General features: G+C 39.6%; 1 protein-coding gene across 1 annotated transcript; it reads left to right on the forward strand.

Moving 5' to 3' along the window:
- LOC123267229 lies at nt 1-24,297 on the forward strand. Its single transcript, XM_044731782.1, has 9 exons — nt 1-115; nt 272-351; nt 2,572-2,679; nt 2,750-2,807; nt 2,924-3,096; nt 22,371-22,522; nt 22,588-22,755; nt 22,847-22,966; nt 24,213-24,297. The coding sequence occupies exons 2-9, from the start codon at nt 283-285 to the stop codon at nt 24,262-24,264; spliced, it is 900 nt and encodes a 299-aa protein (XP_044587717.1). The 5' UTR covers nt 1-115; nt 272-282; the 3' UTR covers nt 24,265-24,297.
- The last annotated feature ends 212 nt before the right edge of the window (nt 24,298-24,509 follow it).

Below are 24,509 nucleotides of genomic sequence, written 5' to 3' on the forward strand. Positions count from 1 at the left end.
TTAAACTACTAGTATTATGCAGCGATGACAAAAAATCAGTCCTTGACAGACAAAATCAGGAACAAGTCAATCACTGTCGAAAGAAAAGAGTAATTACGGAGATAATTATTAGTTAGTAAGTATCTATTTTTGTTATAAATCCTTCATTATTGTCCATTGGTCATTTCTTATAGCTTATCCACAAAAGATATTATTATGATTATATACTCAAAGATTTGAAAATTTAAAAGTACTTTGTAAAAATAATGACTCATTTTTAATTAATTTTAAGATGTTTCCATCATGACAAGTTTTGTGGCACTAATTATTGTATCAATTTATGCTGTGGATTTTACAAGCGGTTGTTGGACCGTAAGTGTTAAAAATCAATTTTTCAAAAATTCTATACCATTTGTTACATACCTTACAATCAACGCAAATCTAAAGAAAAAATAATTCTTGCGAAAAAAGTAATATCCCGTGTAAAAAAAATTGTTCCAAACGTGGATATCCAAACATGACAATTATCCTAAAATTATCCAAAAAATTTTCAAAAATTGTCCAAAAAATGTTCTTAAATTATTCAAAAAATGTTCCACATAAGATTTGAAGGACAAAATTTTAACAAAATTGTTTAAAATAAAATGCGTTGACTCTAAAATTATCTTAGCAGTATTTCGAAAATTTTGAAAAAAATACTTAAAATTCACGAAAAAGTTCTTAAAATTCACTATTTGAAAATTTCCGATTATTTATATGATGTCCTAAAACTGCCCAAAAAATATCGCTCATTGTATCATGTTTGGATATTCACACTTGGGATATTTTCGATAATGACAATCAAATGCTATCGGTGTTATACCATACATGACAAAAAAAAACATCGTTCGCTATTGTATAAATTTTGTAAATTTTATAAACATTGTAAATTTTGTAAATATTATAAATCCGAAAAAATCTAGTTGCTTGATAATAAGTAATTTTTCTGACCCATAAATATTCAATTGTTGCAGCTTAATTTTATGCTATTATGATTTTCTTATAGTACCGAAACATGATTGTCATGTAGCTGAAACATGACGAATCATGTGGATGCAACATGATTTCGTCATGTTTATTTACCAAGACTGCATCATATTGCATTAACTATTTATTTTTTTCCGTGTACATTATTAGTAGCACGCGCATTAGTGAGAGCAAGACTTACGATTCGCTCAAAAAACATCTCTCACAAATAAAAACTAACGGCCAACGCGTTTGAAAAATAATTTTACGCATCAATATTGAACTTCTCGCTATGAAAATCAATGACTTTCAAAAAGTCGAGGTTATTGGTTTCACCCTGGTTTCCGAAAATCGAGTTCTCACTAGATCTCCACGCTATGATGTCCTAGGAAGACTAGGTCGGAACCGCATAGCATTACTTTAGCCCAGTCCATGCTGCGTCTTACGACGTCCTTTCCTGTTTTACTGGTCCCTCTTTGAAATTTTATCCATCAGAAGACGCCGCATGTAGGCAGCGGTTTTATTCCAGTTTTTAACTTCCCGCTAAGAAAATCGAAGATTTTCAAAAATCGGGAAGTTATTGGTTTTACCCCGTTTATCGAAAATCGAGTTTTCATCAGATCTCGACGTTTTGAGGTCCTAGAACGTTTCTCTGAATGTTTTCGCGATGATGTCTGTATTTATTTATGTATGGGTGTGTGTGTGTGTGTGTGTGTGTGTGTGTGTGTGTGTGTGTGTGTGTGTGTGTGTGTGTGTGTGTGTGTGTGTGTGTGTGTGTGTGTGTGTGTGTGTGTGTGTGTGTGTGAAAGTATGTGAACCGCTTATAACTTTTGAACCGCTCATCCGATTTTATCGCGGTTGGTACCATTTGAAAGGGCTTGGCCAAACTTAGATTTTGAGTATAATTTGGACCGATTCAGATCAGTAGATTTTGAGAAATCTTAAAAAAACTAAGAAAAAAAAATTTTCTAAATGTGTTTTTTCTTAATAACTTTTAAACGGCTCCACCGATCGATTCCAAAAACTATTCAGCTCTAGGCAATAAAAACCCACGTCGATCGCCACCTAGCTGGTTGAAATCGGTTGATTCGTTCGAGAGATATCGTGAACGAAAGAAAACCAAAAAAAGTGTTTTTTCGGAATTACTCCGAAATTTTTGGTTCGATCAATTTAAACTTGAAAATTCTTCATGAAGCTGATAAAACTGCGTCAAATGCCGCCAACCGCGTGACGATCGGTTGATCCATTCAAAAGTTATTGCGGTTTGAAAATGCCAAAAATAGTGTTCTATGAAACTTCTATCAGACTTTTGAGCTCGAAGAGCTCAAATGAATAGAAACACTATCTCTTCGACCTCAGCGAGCTCAAAATATCACAGAAATGATATTTTGAGATGAAAAATCTCAAAAACGACATAAGTACAATTTTAAGCGCCCAAGTATGGAATTAGCGGGAAGTTGCAGGGATGGCCTTCAGGGTCAATCGTTTTCTTAATTTTTTTTTTTTAATTCGATAATCAATTAATATTTTAAGCCGTATGTGATGGAATTATTAAGACTTCAAATTAATTAACACCCAAATTTATAGCGACCAACTGCTCCTTTACCTCCAGAATTTTTTCTTATTGACTCTCAGACTCCAGTTTATTTATATGGAAGAGATAGTAATGATAAAAGAACCTTGGAATCGATACAAGTAAGTAAAAACGCACGAAATTGAATTAATTAATTAATTTCAAAGGGAATCTATTGAAACTTATCTTTAGGGAGAGACACATATTAAACACATGAAATTCCATAAGAATAACAGAGACATCAAACCATGTAAGTTTTTAGTTTACGAAAAGGTATATCGATTAATTGAACTGTAGCTAAAATTAATTAATTAATTATTTTTCGATAAAACTTGACAGTACTAACATAAATGAAGCTATTTTTAGATATGATATTCTTGAGAACAATAGTTGTTGTTGATTATTCCATGTATCAAAAACTAAACCTTCAAGTTCTTGATCATGTCATGGCATGTATGTATTACACAGAAAATCAGGTTAATAAGGTATATGAATATCCACAGTTAAAATTTGTTGTCACTGCTATAGTCATTCCAACGGTAAGATCACTTGGTAATAAGTTTTTTTTATTTATGAATTTTCTAATACATAAAAAAGGGCTCATTCTGATTCCGGCGCTCGAAAAAACCAGTATTTATGATTTTTTTATACAGGAACTATTTTAGAAATTAATGCATAATTTATTCAGCTTAACAAATACACTTTTGAATAATACAAAAAATATCGAAATTTATTATTTTTTTTATATTTTCTATATAAATAAACAACGGGTGAATGAAGCTCCTCCAAAAGTTAGTATGCCGCTGACATACATGATAACTTGATAACGGCTTATCTGAAACACAAAAACCACAATTATTTACGGTCAATATATAAATAGTTATTGCACCAGCTACAAAGATTAATATTTATTGATGAATGATAAAATGGTGGAGATAAAAAAAATGAGGCTTGTTTTCATTGTTTTCAGTCTTAAAAAAATAGTGCAAATAAAAATTTTAATTTGGATATATCTAATGCAATAGTTACCACTATGTAGAATATTTGGTTTAAATTTCATTAAGATTGGGTCAGTAGTTCCGGAGATACTATGTACCTATGTTAACTAGAAAAACATAGTTCTGAAATAAACAAGTTTGAAGTTTTTTAATTTAAGAAAAAAAAATCTTACATGAAGTCTATCATACAAGATCCCTTTAGCCTTTTCAAAAATTTTATTTTCTTCCACTCGAACATCCACATAAACATCATAAAATAATATAGTCACAGTGGTCCGATCACTTAGGAATTTTAACACAATACTTTCAGATATATGGGTGATTCTCTGTAAGGATATTTTTTCCTGTCCCAGGCATTTTTTTATTAGAAAAATTGTTATTTTTTTACTAAAACAAATTTATTACGAAAGTAAAAAAACATTTCTATTTGGAGCATTGAAAACTAAAATGAAATAAATTTTGTTTGATTAAATTCATTCAACAAAAGTTTGTCCCAGGCATTTTAAGAATAGTCCCCTGCCTTAAGTTTAAAGCCAAAAAAAAAAATCAAGCGTGTTATTTTACCTTTTGTAAGGTTGATAAGGACCTAACTAGCCTTGAGTTAAACCATAGGGCTGTTAGCGCTTTATCGCCATTTTATTTAGTGTCAAAGCACTGTTTATGCTAGAAATATGTGTCTAGGCCACGAGAAACTCAGTCTCCTAGCAACTATTTTTATTCATAATTTATTTATAAAATTGGATCCATAAGTCTTAATATTATTCTCATTAATGTAAACATTTATTGAGAACTTGAAAAGTTGAATGCATTAAAATAGTTTGCTTGATTTTTCTTAATTTGATGAAAAAAAAAACAGTCCCCTGGCAAACAGTCCCCTGTCATGTTATATGGCAAAAGATACACAAATATCAAAAAATCAAAAATTAAATCGGCTATTTATTTATTATGATTAAGCTGATAGTTTTGTAGCCCTTGTTAATTTTTTAACTTCTCTTGTTAATTTTTTAAGGTCACGCACTGATAAAAGGATTTATTTATAGTTAAAAAGATTTCTTAATATTTAACAAATCATTTATTAGAAGCCATTTGTTAGTCCTTAAAAAATATTTGTTAGTATTTAAAAAGATTTATTAATATTTAATAAATGAAAGTCAGATTTGTTAAATACAAACAAATCATTTTAAATACTAAGAAATATTTGTTTAATACTAAAAAATGGTCTCTAATAAATGATTTTTTAACTATTAACAAATATTATTTAATACAAATAAATCCTTCTATCAGTGCAGGAAGCTTCCCTGACTCTTCCCGCAATGGTGTCCGTGCGGCTGTATGTATGTATGTATGTATGTGTGTGTGTGTGTGTGTGTTTTTTTTTTTAGAGGGGGGAATCCTTTTTGCGGATTCCAGGCATACCTGATTCGCCTGGATATGTCAAGACTCGACACAGCGTCATACTAAAATTCGACGCTAACGCCCCTACTCACTAAACCCTAAACCCCTTTTCTTCTTTCTTCTAATCCCTCATGGGAACCGCCGTCAGGCATTACTTCGTGAGGGGAGGAACTAGCTACTGCTCTTCCTTCTAGTGGCTAAGGTGTTAACTACCTTCCTTCTATCTTCTGATATTTGCTCTTCTTCTTTCGGTGGAACGCAAGTCTTTGAGGACTTCTGTTGCAAACGTGTTGGTAGCGTTCCAGGCAGCTTCTGATGACAACATTGCTTCCACTAGTGAATCTGGTTGCATTCTCTGGTTCAGGATCCTCTCCAACTCTTTACGCTATGGATTGAAACGAGGACATACAAAGAAGACGTGCTCCGCATCTTCAGCAACTCCTGGGCAGGAAGGGCACTCCGAAGAGTCATCGTGCTTAAAGCGGTGTAGATACTCTCGAAAACACCCGTGTCCCGACAACATCTGCGTAAGATAGTAATTGACCTCGCCGTGATTCCGGTTAACCCAAATGTCGATCCGAGGTATGAGGCGGTGCGTTCACCTACCCTTCTCTGCAGCATCCCATTGTAGTTGCCATCGGCCTATGCTGTTCTGCCGTTCTTCAATTCTAAGTTCTTCAGGGCTCAGTGCACTTGACCTTTTTCGTTGGTAAAGGGCTCGTTTTTCCTCTGCTAGAACTCTAAGAGGTAGGGTTCCGGCAATGACGCACACTGCTTCTTCTGATATAGTGCGGAAGGCACTAGCTACTCGTAGGGCACTCAGTCGATATACTGGTCCAGCTTTTCTCCATGATTTCTGGGTTTCCAGTGCATCAGCCCAAATGGATATTCCGTAAGTGAGCACTGATGTGACTACTGATGACAATAGTAGCCTCCTGCTCTGCATTGGGCCTCCGATGTTAGGCATCAGTCGTGCGAGACTAGCCCTCACTACTGACGGTTTGGCACTGACGTGTTCCACCTGATGCTTGAAGTTGAGTCGGGCATCCAGCATCACTCCCAGATAACGGATAAATGGTTGTGATGTTATTTCTTGTTCTCCTACTCTCAACTTGATGGTTTCTACCGTTTTTCTACGAGTGATGAGCACTGCCTCGGTTTTATGCTTGGCTAGTTGCAAGTTCATCATGTCCATCCACAAATTGACTCGTTTGAATGTAATATCAAATGCCATTTCTATCTCTTCGAGGTGCTTTGCGACGATCACGACAGCTACGTCATCCGCATATGCTACAAGTTTGACTCCCGTGGGCAATGCTATTCTCAGGAGGCCATCATACATGATGTTCCATAGCAGAGGACCTAAAACTGATCCCTGTGGCACTCCTTCGGAGATGTCGTACACTTCCGTACCGTTCTTCGTGTCATATTTCAGAACCCTATTCGTGAAGTAGCTCGCTACCACTCTGCGAAGGTATCCTGGTACGTTTTTTTCTTCTAGAGCCCGCATAACGCAGTCCCAGTTAGCGGAGTTGAAGGCATTCTTGATGTCCAAAGCAGCCACCAAGCAGTATTTCTTCTTTCCACCCTTCCATCTCGTTCCGGCGATTGCATCCTTGGCTGTATCAACAACCAATTTGATCGCATCCAGAGTTGACCATCCTTTTTGGAAACCGAACTGGTTCTCTGCCAGGAGAGGATCGACTACAACCTCCATTCTCTGATGAATTATGCGCTTGAATATCTTGCCGGCCGTGTCTAACATGCAGAGTGGTCGATAGGATGACGGTTCTTCCGGCGGCTTTTTCCTCTTCGGAAGTAGCACTAGCCGTTGCTGTTTCCACTTCTGGAGAAAAGTCCCTTCCTTCAGGCATGTATCGTAAACGTCCAGGAATAATGCCGGTGCTGCCCTAAGGATTGATTTCAGGGCAATATTAGGGATTCCGTCCAATCCCGACGCCTTATTATTCCCTACTCGATTGCCTGCCTCTATCAACTCATCCAACGTGATAGTTGGGATGTCTTCAGGGTTGAGCTGCTCCAACTTGTAGGTGAATACCGGCTGTTGGGGAAACAGCGCAGTAACAGTCTTCTCTAGGAGCTGTGGACACGTAGGTGATGGCATTGGCTGGCATTTCAGGTGGGTCATAACCACCTCATACGGTCTGCCCCATGGATCTTTCTCTACTTCTGCGACCAGTTCCTTCCAGCAGCGTCTTTTGCTTTCTTTAATGGCTCTGTTTAGTTTTCGACGGGCTTTTTTATACTCTGCCAACAGCTCTGCGGAGTTAGGTCGTCTGTAGCCACGCTGAGACTTTCTTCTCTTTTTAAGACACTCTGAACGTAGAATGCTAATGTGATCGTTCCACCAGTGCACCGAAGGTCTTGAATTCATGCCACGTTTCCGAGACATACTGGCGTCGCAAGCCTGAGTGACTCTTCTCATTAGGTCCTTGGTCTTATCTTCAGCAGTTTCTACGATGATCGGATCGCACTCTAGGGCTACTACTAAAGCAGTGAGGTTAAGAGATTTAACTGTCCACCCAACCGCGCTGGCATTCCTGTTGACTCTTGTTAGATTCTGGCCAATTGATATTTCCCATAGTATCGCACTATAGTCACTGGCTGTGTAGATGTTCAATACTTTCCAAGAAAAACCTCTTCGAGCTAAGCAACTGCTGACAAATGTAAGGTCGACAATTGAGTTTGCCTCTCCCTTAGTATACGTTGGTGTGTCACCGGTGTTAAGAAGGATCACGTCCAGTGTGGCCATTTCCTCGAGAAGTGCTTTCCCACGTGTATTAGTGAACTTGCTGCCCCAGTCTGCTGCCCGGGAATTGAAGTCACCAGCTATTGCCGCGGGAAAGTGTTTTCTTGCGTCCTCAGTTAGCCGATCAAGGAAGTCTTCAAACTGTTCATTAGAGAGACTAGGTGGTACATAGCAACTGTAGAAGCGGAGGTCATCTACCCATGCTGCTACGAAGCCAGCTTCTTAATTGTTGACTGTTCTCTGAAAAGGACATTTACCGCAGGACCAGATGACAGCTTTGTTAGTGCTGTCGGATTCCCAGGGTTGGTTACTCAGGTGTCTATAAGGCTCACTTATAAGTGCTACGTCTGCCTCTAATTCGCGCACAGTTTGCATGAGCAGGTCAGGCGCAGCCTCACAATGATTGAGGTTGACCTGCAATATCTTCATGTTCTTGGCTTCGTTATCTTCTGGAGCGCTTCTTGGAAGACGGGGCATCTGTTCGTGCCTGCATGGTGAGCCGCCTTATCTACGCCATGCTGTTCAACACACAGTGCACATTTAGCTGGATTTTTACAATCAGCAATTTTGTGTCCTTCTTTTCCGCACCTTATGCAGTGCTTAGACTGGTCGACTTCGCTTTTGCGCTGAAATCCGAAGTGCCCAAAGTGCCAGCATTTCAAGCATTGTATGGGTCTCTTCGTTGCTTTCATTCGGCAATTGACCCAGCCGATCCTTATTTTGCAGTTTCCCTCCAGTAACTTTTGTGCTGCAGCTGCTGATAGTAACACTGTGGCTGTCTGCGTACTCCTAAAGGCTTTACGGATTTTGATTGCCTCTAGTGGGATTTCACAACTTTCTCCAGCTTCTCTCTTTAGAGCGGTCTGAATATGCTCTTTCGTCGTGTCGTCATCGACATCTCGGATCTCGATGGTCTCCTGTGGTCCTTTGCAGATCACTTTGGCCTCCTCCTTAAGGATGTCTGCGATCGTCTTTTGGAGGGCTTGGCCTTTGTCAGTGCTCTTCCTCGAAATCGTAATCAACAAGTCGCCACTTCTGGTCTTGTTGATCTTATCTACCGTTGAACGACCCTGCTCATCTGGGACGTCCTGCTTTATGCGACACAGAATCTCGGCATACTTTGTTTTCTCGGCCGGGCGGATGATCAGTGCGTCGGGTCTGATCCATTTGCGTGGTTTTTTCCGCTTAGGCTCTGCCCTGGGCTCCTTCGGCGGCTGCTTTGAGAGTTGCTCTCTAGCTAGCTTCCTCTTCTCCTTCTTAGACTGTACTTTTTTCCAATCAGTCGCCTTCTTAGGTTCGTCGCCCTGCCCTGCCAGTCGTTGGGGAGGGCTTTTTTTCAAGTCCTTCTTCTTTGTGACTTTGTCGGTTGGCTCTGGCGAATTTCAGTCCTTTCTCTTTCCAGGCCTTGTGTCAGTTTCACCCTTGTCCTCAGCAGCAGATTCGCCGTCACTGTCGGCTCCAGTGTCCATTACTTGTTCCGTCTCAACTTCAGTTTGAATACGTCGTCGTGATGACTGCCATTCCTCGTCCAGTTTCTTGAATCTTCCAAGAGCATTGACTACACCGGTTGTCTTGATCTTTATCTCCTTGTGGATATTGACCTTAGTTTGGACAAACTCTTGCAGCTCAATGGTCAGCTTTTCAAGGCGCTCCAGCGCTTGCGTTCTCTTCATTTCAGCGCTTGCTTTAATCGCTGCTTGTTGGGCATGAAGCCTGTTTCCACTCTTGTTTGTTTCCTGTAAATTACTCATACTTTTTGATTTACCAGCGCATCGTACGGAGTGGAGCGGGTTGTCATAACTAGGAACGGGTGTACCCTCAGAGATAGTACTCCTACCCCAGTTCCCTGAGGCCTAGCCGACACTTAGCCAGTCCCGGAATACACGGACGGACTAGACTCGCTCGGGGTGGTGAAGATTCCGATCTCTAACACTCACTGCGTACTTCCTGATCAAGGCCCGAAGTGTCTGGCTCCTGATCCGCTACTGCAACTTACACCTCGGCAGAGCAAGCTCACATCAGCCATAGCCTACATCGTCGGAAATAATCGACACGGGTTCCGGACACTCCCAGTGAGTTACAGCAGGGAACGATCGTCTTGCTAGGTCAGTTAGTGTGACCAACCTATTAAAGGGGGAGGGGGGGGGGTTTTGTCCACGGGAGCGTATTTTATTTGGCTCCTACCCTCTGTACCTCATCAACTAAGAGACCTAGTGTCATCCAAGGACAGCGAGCGTTCTCCCATCCGCTACGGGGGGACGCGCCTGATAGCAGTTTCTCCTTTTCCGCAGGTATGTGTGTGTGTGTATGTGTGTGTGTGTGTGTGTGTGTTTCTTTTTTTTTTTTTAGGGGGGGGGAATCCTTTTTACGGATTCTAGGCATAGCTGTTTGGCCTGGATATGTGGCGACTCGACGCAGCGTCATACTAAAACTCGACACTAACGCCCCTACCCACTCAACCCTAAACCCCTTTTCCTTCTTTCCTCTAATCCCTCATGGAAACCGCCGTCAGGCATTACTTCGTGAAGGGAGGATCTAGCTACTGCTCTATCTTCTGGTGGCTAAGGTGTTAACTACCTTCCTTCTATCTTCTGCTATTTGCTCTTTTTCTTTCGGTGGAACACAAGTCTTTAGGGACTTCTGTTGCAAACGTGTTGGTAGCGTTCCAGGCAGCTTCTGATGACAACATTGCTTCTACTAGTGAATCTGGTTGCATTCTCTGGTTCAGGATCCTCTCCAGTTCTTCACGCTGTGGATCGAAACGAGGACATACAAAGAAGACGTGCTCCGCGTCTTCAGCAGCTCCTGGGCAGGACGGGCACTCCGAAGAGTCATCGTGCTTAAAGCGGTGTAGATACTCTCGAAAACACCCATGTCCCGACAACATCTGCGTAAGATAGTAATTGACCTCACCGTGATTCCGGTTAAGCCAAATGTCGATCCGAGGTATGAGACGGTGCGTCCACCTACCCTTCTCTGCAACATCCCATTGTAGTTGCCATCGGCCTATGCTCTTCTGCCGTTCTTCAATTCTAAGTTCTTCAGGGCTCAGTGCAGTTGACCTTTTTCGTTGGTAAAGGGCCCGTCTTTCCTCTGCTAGAACTCTAAGAGGTAGGGTTCCAGCAATGACGCACACTGCTTCTTCTGATATAGTGCGGAAGGCACTAGCTACTCGTAGGGCACTCAGTCGATATACTGGTCCAGCCTTTCTCCATGATTCTTGCGTCTTTAATGCGTCGGCCCAAATGGATATTCCGTAAGTGAGCACCGATATGACTACTGATGACAATAATAGCCTCCTGCTCTGTTTTGGGCCTCCGACGTTCGGCATCAGTCGTGCGAGACTAGCCCTCACTACTGACGCTTTGGCACTGACATGTTCCACTTGCTGCTTGAAGTTGAGTCGGGCATCAAGCATCACTCCCAAATATCGGATATAAGGTTGTGATGTGATTTCTTGTTCGCCGACTTTCAGCTTAATGGTCTCTACCACTTTTCTGCTGGTAATAAGTACTGCCTCAGTCTTGTGTTGCGCCAGTTGCAGGTTCACTGCGTCCATCCACCGGTTAACGTGCTCAAAAGTGAGTGAACATATCATTTATCTCGTCAAGGTGTTTGGCAACGATCACTACGGCTACGTCATCTGCATATGCTACGAGTTTGAGCAGAGTTAGTCTTAATAGCCCGTCATACATAATATTCCACAGGAGCGGGCCTAGGACTGAACCTTGTGGTACACCTCCAGTAATATCATACTCCCTCGGACCGTTCTTCGTGTCATACTTCAAGACCCTATTTTCAAAGTAGCTTGTTACGATCTTAAGAAGGTATTCTGGTACATTCTTCTCTTGGAGGGCCTGCATGATGCATTCCCAATTGGCGGAGTTGAATGCGTTTCTGATGTCTAGGGTCGCCACCAGGCAATACTCTTTCGTTCCACCCTTCCATCTGGTTCCTGCGATTGCTTCCTTGGCCGTATCAACAACCAGTTTGATTGCGTCCAGGGTTGATCGTCCTTTCCGGAATCCATACTGATTGTCTGCCAGGAGTGGGTCGACTACTGCTTCAATTCTCTGGTGAATTATGCGTTCAAATATCTTACCCGCTGTATCTAGCATGCAAAGTGGGTGGTAAGATGACGGTTCATCCGGTGGTTTCTTCCCTTTAGGTAACAGTACCAATCGTTGCTGTTTCCACTTATGCGGGAAAGTCCCCTCCTTAAGGCATGAATTATAAACGTCTAGGAATAATGTTGGAGCTGCTTTTATGATGGTTTTCAAGGCTATATTAGGGATTCCGTCCAATCCCGGCGCTTTATTATTCCCTACACGGTTACAGGCCTCCAGCAGTTCTTCTTCAGTGACAGGTGGAGTGTCATCCAGTTCGCCTGGCGCCAACTGGTAATCGAAGTTGCGTTGCTGTGGGAATAGTGCAGTGACGATTTTCTGGAGAAGTTGAGGACACGTAGGTGATGGCATTTGTTGTTTTTTTAGGTGGGTCATAACCACCTTATAAGGTCTACCCCACACGTCTTTATCCACCTCGTTGATGAGCTCTTTCCAGCATTGTCTCTTACTATCCTTGATGGCTTTGTTCAATGATCGATGGGCTTTTTTATATTCTGCGACCAGCTCCGCAGAGTTAGGTCGTCGATAGCCACGCTGGGATATTCTTCTTTTCTTTAGACTAGGTGGTGCATAACAGCTGTAGAAACGGATGCCGTTAACTGTTGCTGCTACAAAGCCGGCATTATCATTGTTAACTACACTTTGGAAGGGATGCTTACCACAAGACCAGATGACAGCCTTGGTGGTGCTGTCAGATTCCCAAGGCTGGGTATTCAGGTATCTGTATGGCTCTGCTATCATTACTAAGTCTAACTCTAGTTCTCTTGCTGTTTGCATAAGCAGATCATGTGCAGCTACGCAATGGTTTAGGTTTAGCTGCAATATCTTCATGTCTGTTTGTTTGTTATCTTCTGGAGTGCCTCTTTAAATACTGGGCACCTGGATGCGCCGGCATGATGAGCCGAGTTCTCCGCACTTTGATCCGCGCATAATACACATTTCGCTGGGTTTTTGCATTCAGCAATCTTGTGTCCCTCTTGTCCGCACCTAATACATAGCTTAGACCGATCCACATTGCTCTTGCACTGGGATCCAAGATGTCCAAAGTGCCAGCACTTGAAACATTGGATTGGTCTCCTCGTAGCTCTGATTCGGCAGTTGGCCCAGCCGATCCGGACTTTACCGCTTCCTGTCAATATCTTCCGCGCTGCAGCTGCTGGTAGTGTCACAACAGCTGTCTGAGTACCTCTCTAGGCCTTATGAATCTTAATTGTCCCTAGTGGTATCTCGCAGATTTCTCCGATTTCCGTTTGCAAGGCAGCCTGAATATCCTCCTTGGTTGTGGTACCGTCAAGATCTCGGATTTCGACGTCTTCCTGTGGCCCTTTGCAGATTACCTTCGCGTCTTCTTGGAGGATGTCCGCGATGGTCTTCTGTAAGGCTTGGCCTCGGTCAGCGCTCTTCCTCGAAAGCGTAATCAGCAAGCTCCCGGTCCTAGTTCTTTGGATCTTATCCACTGTAGTACGGACCTGTTCGTCAGGGACGTCCTGCTTTATTCGCTTCAGAATTTCAGCATACTTTGCCGTCTCTGCGGGGCGGATGATCAGTGCGTCCGGCCTGATCCGTTTGCGCGGTTCTTTCCGATTAGGCTCTGGCCTGGACTCCTTCGGCGGTTGCTTCTGGAGCTTTTCTACTGCTTGCTCTCTCTTGGACTTCCTTGACTGGACTTTTTGCCATTCATTCACCTCCTTTTTTCCGCCGTTCTGTGTTACCGCGTTTTTCGGGGGACTTGGTTTAAGGTCCTTCTTCTTCTTAGTACGGCTGGTCATTGAGTCTGGGGAATTTCGTTCTTTCCTTTTCCCGGGCCTGATATCAGTTCCAGTTTCCTCTCCGTCTTCGACAACTGACTCGACGTCACCCTCACCACCTGTGTCCATCTCCTCGACAAACGTGTCGGCTTTTGCTGGTGAAACCGCTGTCACACTCGTCTTCATCACGATATTACCGTGTTGTTGTTGGATCTCCTGCCATTCTTGGTCCAGTTTTTTGAACCTTCTCAGGGCACTGCAGATGTTCGTCGACTTCGACTTGATCTCCGTGTGGATATTTTGCTTGGTTTGGAGAAAGTCCTGCAGTCCACTGACTAGCTTCTCCAGATGTGCCAGCGCATCTGTCCTCTTCATCTTTGCACTAAGTAGCAGTGCGTCTTGCTGGGCATGAGGCCCGTTTTCACTCTTGTTTGTTTCCTGTGCATTACTCATACTTTTTAATTTACCAGCGCATCGTACGGAGTGGAGCGGGTTGCCATAACTAGGAACGTGTGTACCCTCGGAGATAGTACTCCTACCCCAGTTCCCTGAGGCCTAGCCGACACTTAGCCAGTCCCGGAATACACGGACGGACTAGACTCGCTCGGAGCGGTGAAGATTCCGATCTCTAACACTCACTGCGTACTTCCTGATCAAGGCCCGAAGTGGCTGGCTCCTGATCCACTGCTGCAACTTACACCTCGGTAGAGCAAGCTCACATCAGCCGTGGCCTGCATCGTCGGAAACTACGATACAGGTTCCGGTCACTCCCAGTGGGTCACAGCAGAGAACGATCGTCTTGCTAGGTCAGTTAGTGCGACCAACCCATTAAAGGGGAGTTTTGTCCACGGGAGCGTATTTTGTTTGGTTATTTTGCTTGGCTCCTACCCGCTGTACCTCATCAACTAAGAGATTAAGTGTCATCCAAGGACAGCGAGCGTTCTCCCATCCGCTCGGGGAGACGCGCCCGGTAGCAGTATCTCTTCTGCCCCGAGTGTGTGTGTGTGTGTGTGTGTGTGTGTGTGTGTGTGTGTGTGTGTGTCACACATGTAAACTTCTTATAACTTTTGAACGGCTCAGCCGATCGGATCGAAATAGGTGGCGATCCAAAGAATATCATTGCCATTAAATTTCGTAAAAATTTGAATTGATTCGGTTCGCTGGATTTTGAGAAATCTCATAAATAAAATTTTCAAAAAATCGTTTTTTTGGAATAACTTTTAAACAGCTTTATCGATCAACTCCAAAAACTAATCCGCTCTTAAGTTTGAAAAACTACGTCGATTGCCACCAGTCCCGTCAAAATCGGTTGATTCGTTAACCCTTTAATGTTCTGGAAGCGTAATGAATCTCAGTGTGAGCTGTTAGGGGAGAGAGCCAATCATAGTCCGTTATGCAGTTGTGTGAAAGACGGTTTAGTTGTAGTAGTGTGTCCATGCGTCCCTTTCTACTACTTTTCTTGCCCCCTCTCTAGGAAAAAGACTATAGCTCTCTCACTCAAAGAAAAAGACATATGACTCGAATTAAGAGTGGGGATTCAAGGCCGAACATTAAAGGGTTAAAGTGTTATCGAAAACGAAAAATTTCGAAAAAAGTGTTTTTTTTCACATAACTTCGACATTTCTCTTTGGATCGTTTTTGATGAAATGGAATAATTATTAGAGCCCAAAAAACCACATCGATCGCCACCAAGAACGTGAAAATCGGTTTATTGGTTCGTGAGTTATCGTTATCGAAAAAATTCGGAAAAAGTGAATTTTTCAAATTTCTCTAAGATTTTGGGTACGATCAGTTTATGTTTAAAAGTATATTATAGAGTTGAAAAAACTGTGTCGAATACTGCCAACAGGGAGAAAAAAGTGTTGCTATTATCACGATACAGTATAGTGATGATCACGATCCACGTATGACTATACTTTAGATGCGCATACGTCCAATCTAGTGGATTGTGATTATCACGATCCACATGGATTCGGATATCGAATGTCTATATTGCTATGGTTTATAGATGATTATTAGTTGTTTTTGATTAAATGTTAATTATATGTTATTGCAGATCATTTTTTTTTTTAGTTTTTTCGTATATTATTGTTATAAACATAAATACGAATTCATTGTATAGCTTGATTAGTTTAAAATTTTTGTGTAGTTTATATGACAGTCAAGAATTAGGTTAGGTTTAAAAATGTTTAAATAATGACTGACAGCAGTTGGAATTTATTTTATATGACTTTTTTTTTTATTTTTAAAAATATTAGCCTAGAAATTTGTATTATTGATATATTCATTAAAAATACGCAATTATTTTTATCATAAGAAAAATATTTTTTAATGGAATTTTTACTTCTTTATTACTCCATGTACTTTATAAAAAAAATAACATATTTTTGCGTAAAGTGGTACTAAAAAAACCTTTTATGAAAACACAAATGTTATTTATTTAATACAATATATAATGTTCATTGTTTTTCTTTATCAACGCAGTAGAATTATATACAATAACCACGGACACAGCATTAACACAGTTAACATAGGAAGATTTATTTCTTTACTAGACCTTCAAAAAACGACACGAGTTTTTCAAGATTCCACTCAAGTAATTTATTAACAACCCAATTGTCCATATCGCTGTTAATATAAATTGGTGCAATTATCGCTACTTCATCACTGTCGCTTAGAGATTTTTAACGGCAATTTGTTAGGGGGTTATTTGTTTGTTTTAATGTTTTCTTTAGTTTATTTTATTTTAAAGATTAACGAATATATTAATTTAATTTTCTTTATTTATAAAAAACAAATGAAGATCAACTAATACAAATTAATACATAAAATAGTGAAATTGAATTTCAAGTTTGGGAGCAAGACGTTCGCGGAGACGTTATGTTTGTATGTATTATCTGTTTTACGTTTATCGGTAGACTGTTGTAATTTTGTCAAAGTTTAAGTTTGTTTCTTACTGTCTAATTCACTGCATTTAGAAGGGATGTTTTTACGTTTCTTGATTGGTCACGAAAAGTTGTAGGCGTTTTAAAGGGTGTTGTCAATATGACGATAGTAGAGGTGACAAATTTAGATAGAGAAACATATTTTGACAGAGTGAGATAGCGTTAGTGGCCCAAAAAGGTCAGCTAACGTGGGACTTATTTTTATCTCATGCTCTTTAATGAGGTCATAAATAATTTTATGAGGGTTCCAAGTATGAAGTAATAGACATCTACTTAGATAAAAAAAAAGTAAAAGTAAAGGATTAACGTAAAATCTTTTCTCAAATTTTGTAAAGAGTAAAATAAATAAAATAAAATATTTTTGGAAACAGGAGAATGTTTGTAAAATCATAAATTTAAGAGCGTGAGAGAATTTTCTTGTACAGTTGTTTTGCAGATGTTTTGAAAGTTATAAAAATTTTGTATTTAACAAACTTTTTATTTTACCGTACGTCTGTTAGTTATTTGTCTCGGTCTCGAACAATCACCAAAATTGTAAATAAATAAACTCGTAAGTTTCAGATTTGGTTACGTGTGGTGGCGCTGAACGCGTCGTGGATAGTGATAATAACGATCCGTTTCGCTGTAGTAAGAAAATGTTTTGAGATATTCACTATACAGTTGAGCGTGGTATTCAGTATTCACTGTTTCGAGCATAACTGTATTCGTATGGAGAGTATGACAATACTGTTTTGAGCTAATCACGATACTTCGTTCACGATCCACTGGATCGCTATAATAGCAATACTTTTTTCTCCGTGAACCGCGTGAAAATCAGTTCATTCAGAAATTATTGCAGTTTGAAAATTCAAAAAATACTGTTTTATTGAGCTTTTATCAGATTTTTGAGCTTGAAGAGCTCAGAGAGCTCGAAATAACATACAAATTATATTTTTGAGCTCAAAGAGCTCAAAAACGTTATAAGTGCAATTTTAAGCGCTTAGATATGGAATTAGCGGGAAGTTGCAGGGATGGCCTTTAGGGTCAACCGTTTTCCAGATTTTTTTCTAATAAAATCAAAAATAATTTGGTCGAACAATTTTGTACAGATTTAAGACGTCCTTACAGAGATCACCCATATGGACTTTCGAATAATATAAAAAAAAAATTTTTTTCTGAAAATTACCAACCAGAATGACCCCTAGAAAAAAAAAATTGTCTTCAAAAATTATGTTGCATAACATAAAACATATATTTTAATCAAATAATTTAAGAATTGAGCGAACTCGCCGAAGGCGAGTGAAGCTCAATTATAATTATGTCGAGAGTTTCGTTCGAAGAGATCACTATGTAGTACCGTTTATACGTAGACTTCACATCACACAGTTTAAATAAAAAAAAAATAAAACAGAGTAGTTACCTAGCAACTGCTTGTTTATTCTTCATAAAGTTCAGCCAAGTATTCTAAAAAAGAGATCACTGGGTGGGACAATATTTTGTAACATATTTGTTATACATATAAAATCCTGGGAGGGAGTGATCTCTTCGAACGAAACTATCGACATAATTATAATTGAGCTTCACTCGCCTTCGGCGAGTGAAGCTCAATTCTTAAGTTATGTCTCAAGTTTCGTTCTTGAGATCACTATGTAGATGTTCAGAGCTGCAATGAACAGATTCTATATATATAATATATATATAAGCATATGAATGAAATAAATAATAGTATGCAATAGCAAAATTAAATTTTTATTCGAATGAAACATTAACATAGAACGAAACAAAAATATATTATTAAGATAAGATGGAACTAGCGAAAATATTTTTATCGGTAACAATAGGACGATTATAAAATTTTTCGAACAGTTTTGATTTTTGTGACCAACCTGTCAAATTTTTAATGATGCTCAAGTCAACTCCTTTCTTTAAAGCAGAAGAAGTTGATGCATGTCTGATACCATGTGGTGTATAATTATCACCCACGCCACATTTAACTAAAAAGGAGCGGACCCAACGACTAATGGTATCTTTAAATGCATTACGATGTGGTGAGTTAATTGTAATAAATAAGTTATTATTTGAGGTACTAGCAATTAGTGGTGACGTAACCTCAATGTATTTTTCTAAGGTATTAATTATGTATAAATCCAGTTTTCTCGCATACGTTGGAATCCTTGATTCGTTTCTCCAGATTCTCGCCGAACAAGAAACTATCAGTGACAGACTCCTCGAGGACAGTCTTCTTTTTCTCGCCAACCTGAGAATAAAGCTGAAAACGTCTAGATTTAGACAATTGGAACATTAGTTCGCAAAGCATGCTGCTGGAGTCGCAGAGAAGTTGGAGGAGCTCATCCTTGTCCACAGGTTCTGAATCGTCATTGAAAATGCTGCAAATAGCCATACCAAAGACTACAAGGCTACGACCACACATATCCTGGTCATTGGAAAAATATTTGTCACGAGAACGCGCCCTCTTATGCAAGAGAGGGATCAGCTCTGGATTAAGAACCGGCGCAGAAAGAGGGCAATTACCTTTATTAGGGTATGTATCAATCATACGCAATTTTGTCTCTTTATCCAAACCAGATTTAAGAACATCTTTCAAGCATCCCACTAATTCAGGATGAAAATTATAAGTTTTGTTTTTCGTTGCTCGTTTATCGGTGCCCAAAAGTTTACGGACAGCATCACTAAGATGAGGATCTTCAGCCTCAGTCGTATCATGTGACTGCTTTGACGCCTTCAGGACATTTTTGATAACCTCTGAGGAGGAATCAGAGTCAGATGTTAAAACACTCTGACTATGGTCGTCTTCAAGCGAGTCTGCAAGTCTACTCAAGAGCATAAAAGAGCTAGGTTAAGATAGCGACCAGGAAAGTAAGAGGTATATAATAACACTTACTGATGCAGATATTCGAATGAAGTAAAACATATAATCAAAGATTTTATAAAATCCAGAACTTTATTTGTTATATCAAGAGAGACTTAACCCAGTCACAAAAGGTACAATAAATCATAAAAAATGAATTTATTGCCCAAAAAAAAAATTAGGAAAACGATGGACCCTAAAGGCCATCCCTGCAACTTCCCGCTACCTCCATACCTAAGTGCTCAACAATTCACATATTTTTTAAGCTCTTCGAGCTCAAAAATATAATTTTTGTGTAATTTTGAGCTCTTCGAGCTTAAATAAATCGCTGTTCTGTGCTTTTGAGCTCTTCGAGCTCAAAAGGCTAATGGATGTTTTATAGAACACTATTTTTTGAATTTTCAAACCGCAATAACTTTTGAATGAATTAACCGATTTTCTCGCGGTTTACGGCATTCAACGCAGTTTTTTGAGTTATTTAAAAAATCTTTGAGCGTAAACTGGTCAGACTAAAAATTTCATGAATATTCTGAAAAAAAAATTTTTTTCAATTTTTTTCGACAACGATATCTCACGAACAAATCAACCGATTTTGACCGGGCTGGTGGCAATCGACGTAGTTTTTTGAGGTTAAGAGCTGATTATTTTTTGGAATTGATCGGTTCAGCCGTTTGAAAGATATTTCAAAGAAACGAATTTTTGGAAATTTTATTTTTGAGATTTCTCAAAATTGATCGACTCAAATTCTGTAAATTAGTATCAGAATTCTAGGAGCAAAAGAACTCTTCAGAACGCCCCTTATTTCGATCGAATCAGATGATCCGTTCAAAAGTTATAAAAGATTTACACACCTACACACATACATACACACACACACACACACACACACACACACACACACCACACGAAGAACGGTACGGAAGTGTATGAAATCTCCGGAGGAGTGCCACAAGGATCAGTTTTAGGTCCTCTACTATGGAACATCATGTATGATGGCCTCCTGAGAATAGCATTGCCCACGGGAGTCAAACTTGTAGCATATGCGGATGACGTAGCTGTCGTGATCGTCGCAAAGCACCTCGAAGAGATAGAAATGGCATTTGATATTACATTCAAACGAGTCAATTTGTAAATAGACATGATGAACTTGCAACTAGCCAAGCATAAAACCGAGGCAGTGCTCATCACTCGTAGAAAAACGGTAGAAACCATCAAATTGAGAGTCGGAGAACAAGAAATAACATCACAAACATTTATCCGTTATCTGGGAGTGATGCTGGATGCCCGACTCAACTTCAAGCAGCAGGTGGAACACGTCAGTGTCAAAGCGTCAGTAGTGAGGGCTAGTCTCGCACGACTGATGCCTAACATCGGAGGCCCAATGCAGAGCAGGAGGCTACTATTGTCATCAGTAGTCACATCAGTGCTCACTTACGGAATATCCATTTAGGCTGATGCACTGGAAACCCAGAAATCATGGAGAAAAGCTGGACCAGTATATCGACTGAGTGCCCTACGAGTAGCTAGTGCCTTCCGTACTATATCAGAAGAAGCAGTGTGCGTCATTGCCGGAACCCTACCTCTTAGAGTTCTAGCAAAGGAAAGACGAGCCCTTTACCAACGAAAAAGGTCAACTGCACTGAGCCCTGAAGAACTTAGAATTAAAGAACGGCAGAACAGCATAGGCCGATGGCAACTACAATGGGATGCTGCAGAGAAGGGTAGGTGGACGCACCGCCTCATACCTCGGATCGGCATTTGGCTTAACCGGAATCACGGCGAGGTCAATTACTATCTTACGCAGATGTTGTCGGGACACGGGTGTTTTCGAGAGTATCTACACCGCTTTAAGCACGATGACTCTTCGGAGTGCCCTTCCTGCCCAGGAGTTGCTGAAGATGCGGAGCACGTCTTCTTTGTATGTCCTCGTTTCAATCCATAGCGTAAAGAGTTGGAGAGGATCCTGAACCAGAGAATGCAACCAGATTCACTAGTGGAAGCAATGTTGTCATCAGAAGCTGCCTGGAACGCTACCAACACGTTTGCAACAGAAGTCCTCAAAGACTTGCGTTCCACCGAAAGAAGAAGAGCAAATATCAGAAGATCGAAGGAAGGTAGTTAACACCTTAGCCACCAGAAGGAAGAGCAGTAGCTAGTTCCTCCCCTCACGAAGTAATGCTTAACGGCGGTTCTCATGAGGAATTAGAAGAAAGAAGAAAAGGGGTTTAGGGTTTAGTGAGTAGGGGCGTTAGCGTCGAGTTTTAGTATGACGCTGCGTCGAGTCTTCACATATCCAGGCGAAACAGGTATGCCTGGAATCCGCAAAAAGGATTCCCCCCTCTAAAAAAAAAAAAAAAAACACACACACACACACACACACACATACACATACATACAGACACGGTGACATCACCGCGGAAATAGTCAGGAAAGCTTCCTAGGACCTCAAAACGTCGAGGTCTGATGAAAACTCGATTTTCGAAAAACGGAGTGAAAACAATAACTTCCCGATTTTTGAAAATTTTCAATTTTCTTAGCGGGAAGTTAAAAAAATAACAGGATGTATTTACCATCTGATCCAGGGTCTACAAGAAAGTCATCGGGATCATCAGAAAGCTCACTGCTGTCAATGAGGTCTTGATACTTCTTAAGTTTCTTTTTAAGTAAATCAAGAGGATATTTAACATCTCCTTTACGTTCATTAATTGTAAATAACAATTAATAAGGAAAATAAAATCAGTGAAATGGTATTAAAATAATTAAATTTGATAGATAAGATAAATGTGATGTTTACTCAAAGCGCACAAAAAACGTTATGAAGAATAAACAAGCAGTTGCTAGGTAACTACTCCGTTTTAATTATTTTTATTTGAACTGTGTGATGTGAAGTGTACGTATAAACGGTACTACATAGTGATCTCGGGAACGAAACTTGACACATAATGAATTTTCATACTTTTCTACGTGCGTATAACACATCAGGACAGCGTGGTGCTATCATCTTTCAAACCCGATTCTCACAAGTATTTAAATATGTCACCGAGATTATTTAAAGAAATGAAACATTTCTTATTAAACTTGAAGAAACATATAACTGCCATGGAGTACGAATTCGCTATCTTTATTTCGTCCGCGTAAGTTATTCTTTATATAATCTTATTTTTAGGGCAAAAATACATACTTAACTTTTTATACTCAGGAAATCTGTTTATAATGAAGATATTAATCAACTTGGATACGTTATTTCAAATGGATACCCCAATTGTTTTGATGATTCATCACCACCAGAAATTCAGTCAGTTATTACTGTCGTTGATGAAGTCCCTGGCAGTGATTATTCTACAGTTTACGGAGAACTTGTACGGTTGTGAGTGTACTTCCTATCAATTTATAAATTTGATTGTCATCTTAAGTTTTAAAAAGGTTGTGATAAACATTTAAAATTTTTTTATTTTTAGAATCGAATATTTATCAAACCATTTTATGTGTGATAAAAATTTTATTAAATACAATGAAGAATTGGTTCCTGACAAAGTATTCGAAGCTTGTACTAATACGAATTTAAAAAACGGATTCAAGTACTTATTAAACATATTTTAACAGTACCTATATGGTACATAATATCAGTAGAATCACGTGGGGTAACTGTACGCAGCGGGTAAGTGTGCGCAACCCCTTTATTTATGAATGGGGAGAGGGAAGTTTGTGATATATATAGATAAATTAAAAGTTTGTTGGTAGAAAAATTATTCTGTTTAGGGCATTAAGATTCCACGAACTTCCCTTAGTTGCACAAATTTACCCCACACAAGTGCGCACACTTACCCGCAGTACGCAATAAATATGCGCATTTTGAATCATTTGGATCAATCCTTTTTTTTTCAGTGTTAAGGTTTTAGACTTTATTTCTTAATTTAATTATTACCTACATAAATACTGTATCAGAGAAATATTTTCATTTTCTTTTCATGCTTATCGTTCAACTTTGATCCAACCCGGGAAAAAATGATCAGACCTGACCATGCCTGTTCATGTATGATCAGGCCTGAAATTAGACATAATCATGTCAAATTAGACATGATAATGTCAAATACGCTCAGGCCTGATCAGGCCTGTTCATGTCTGAAGGGTTAAATACGCTCAGGTCTGATCATGCCTGTTCGTGTCTGATCAGGCCTGTTCATGTCTGATCAGGCCTGTCCATACCTGTTCATGTCTGAAGGGTTAAATACGCTCATGTCTGTTCATGTCTGATCAGGCCTGTCCATGCCTGTTCATGTCTGAAGTGTGAAATACGCTCAGGCCTGTTAATGCCTGTCTATGCCTAGAAAAGTTAATTAAATTTACCCTACGGTAGGTGTTTAATGATAACCAAAATACTTTTATTTATTAAATAATAAAATATACCGTTTATTGATAATTTACAAATTTATCAATCGAAATTAATGTACACACACTGAACATATTCAAAAAATTTTTCTTAGCATATTTGGTCCTTAGCATAACACTTCAGACATGAACAGACATAAACAGGCAAGATCAGGCCTGAGTGTATTTAACGCTTCATACATGAACAGACATGAGTAGGTCTAATTTCAGGCCTGATCATACATGAACAGGCATGGTCAGGTCAATTCATGCCTGATCAGGCATGGTCATTTTTCATGTCTGATCAGGCCTGAAGACTCATGCCTGTTCATATCTGATCAGGCCTGATCATTTTTTCCCGGGTAGTTTGAATGCTTAAGTGCGCACACTTTCCCCACATGATTCTATATTAGCAAGTAAGATTTGATGATGATTTTTTAAATATTTTCGCAACAGAGCGGGTTTCCCTGAATGTTACTACGAAATGCCCGAATTTCTCAAAAATTAATTTGGAATTCATTTATATCAATTATGATTTCAAGAAATAAACTGCAATGTTGCTGATCATTTACAATATTATGAAAAAATTTTATTGAATTTTAAAATAAATAAACTAAAAAAATTATTATAATTTGTTATTAAACACTATAAAATTGAAATAAGCCTCAATTTCACAAAAAAAAAATATTTATCCTGGCCTATAACTGTTGTTAAATCGATTTCACATCCGACATTCTGATTTTTCTTAAGAAA

This window comes from Cotesia glomerata, linkage group LG6 (genome assembly GCF_020080835.1).
Source record: "Cotesia glomerata isolate CgM1 linkage group LG6, MPM_Cglom_v2.3, whole genome shotgun sequence".
Taxonomy (NCBI): domain Eukaryota; kingdom Metazoa; phylum Arthropoda; class Insecta; order Hymenoptera; family Braconidae; genus Cotesia; species Cotesia glomerata.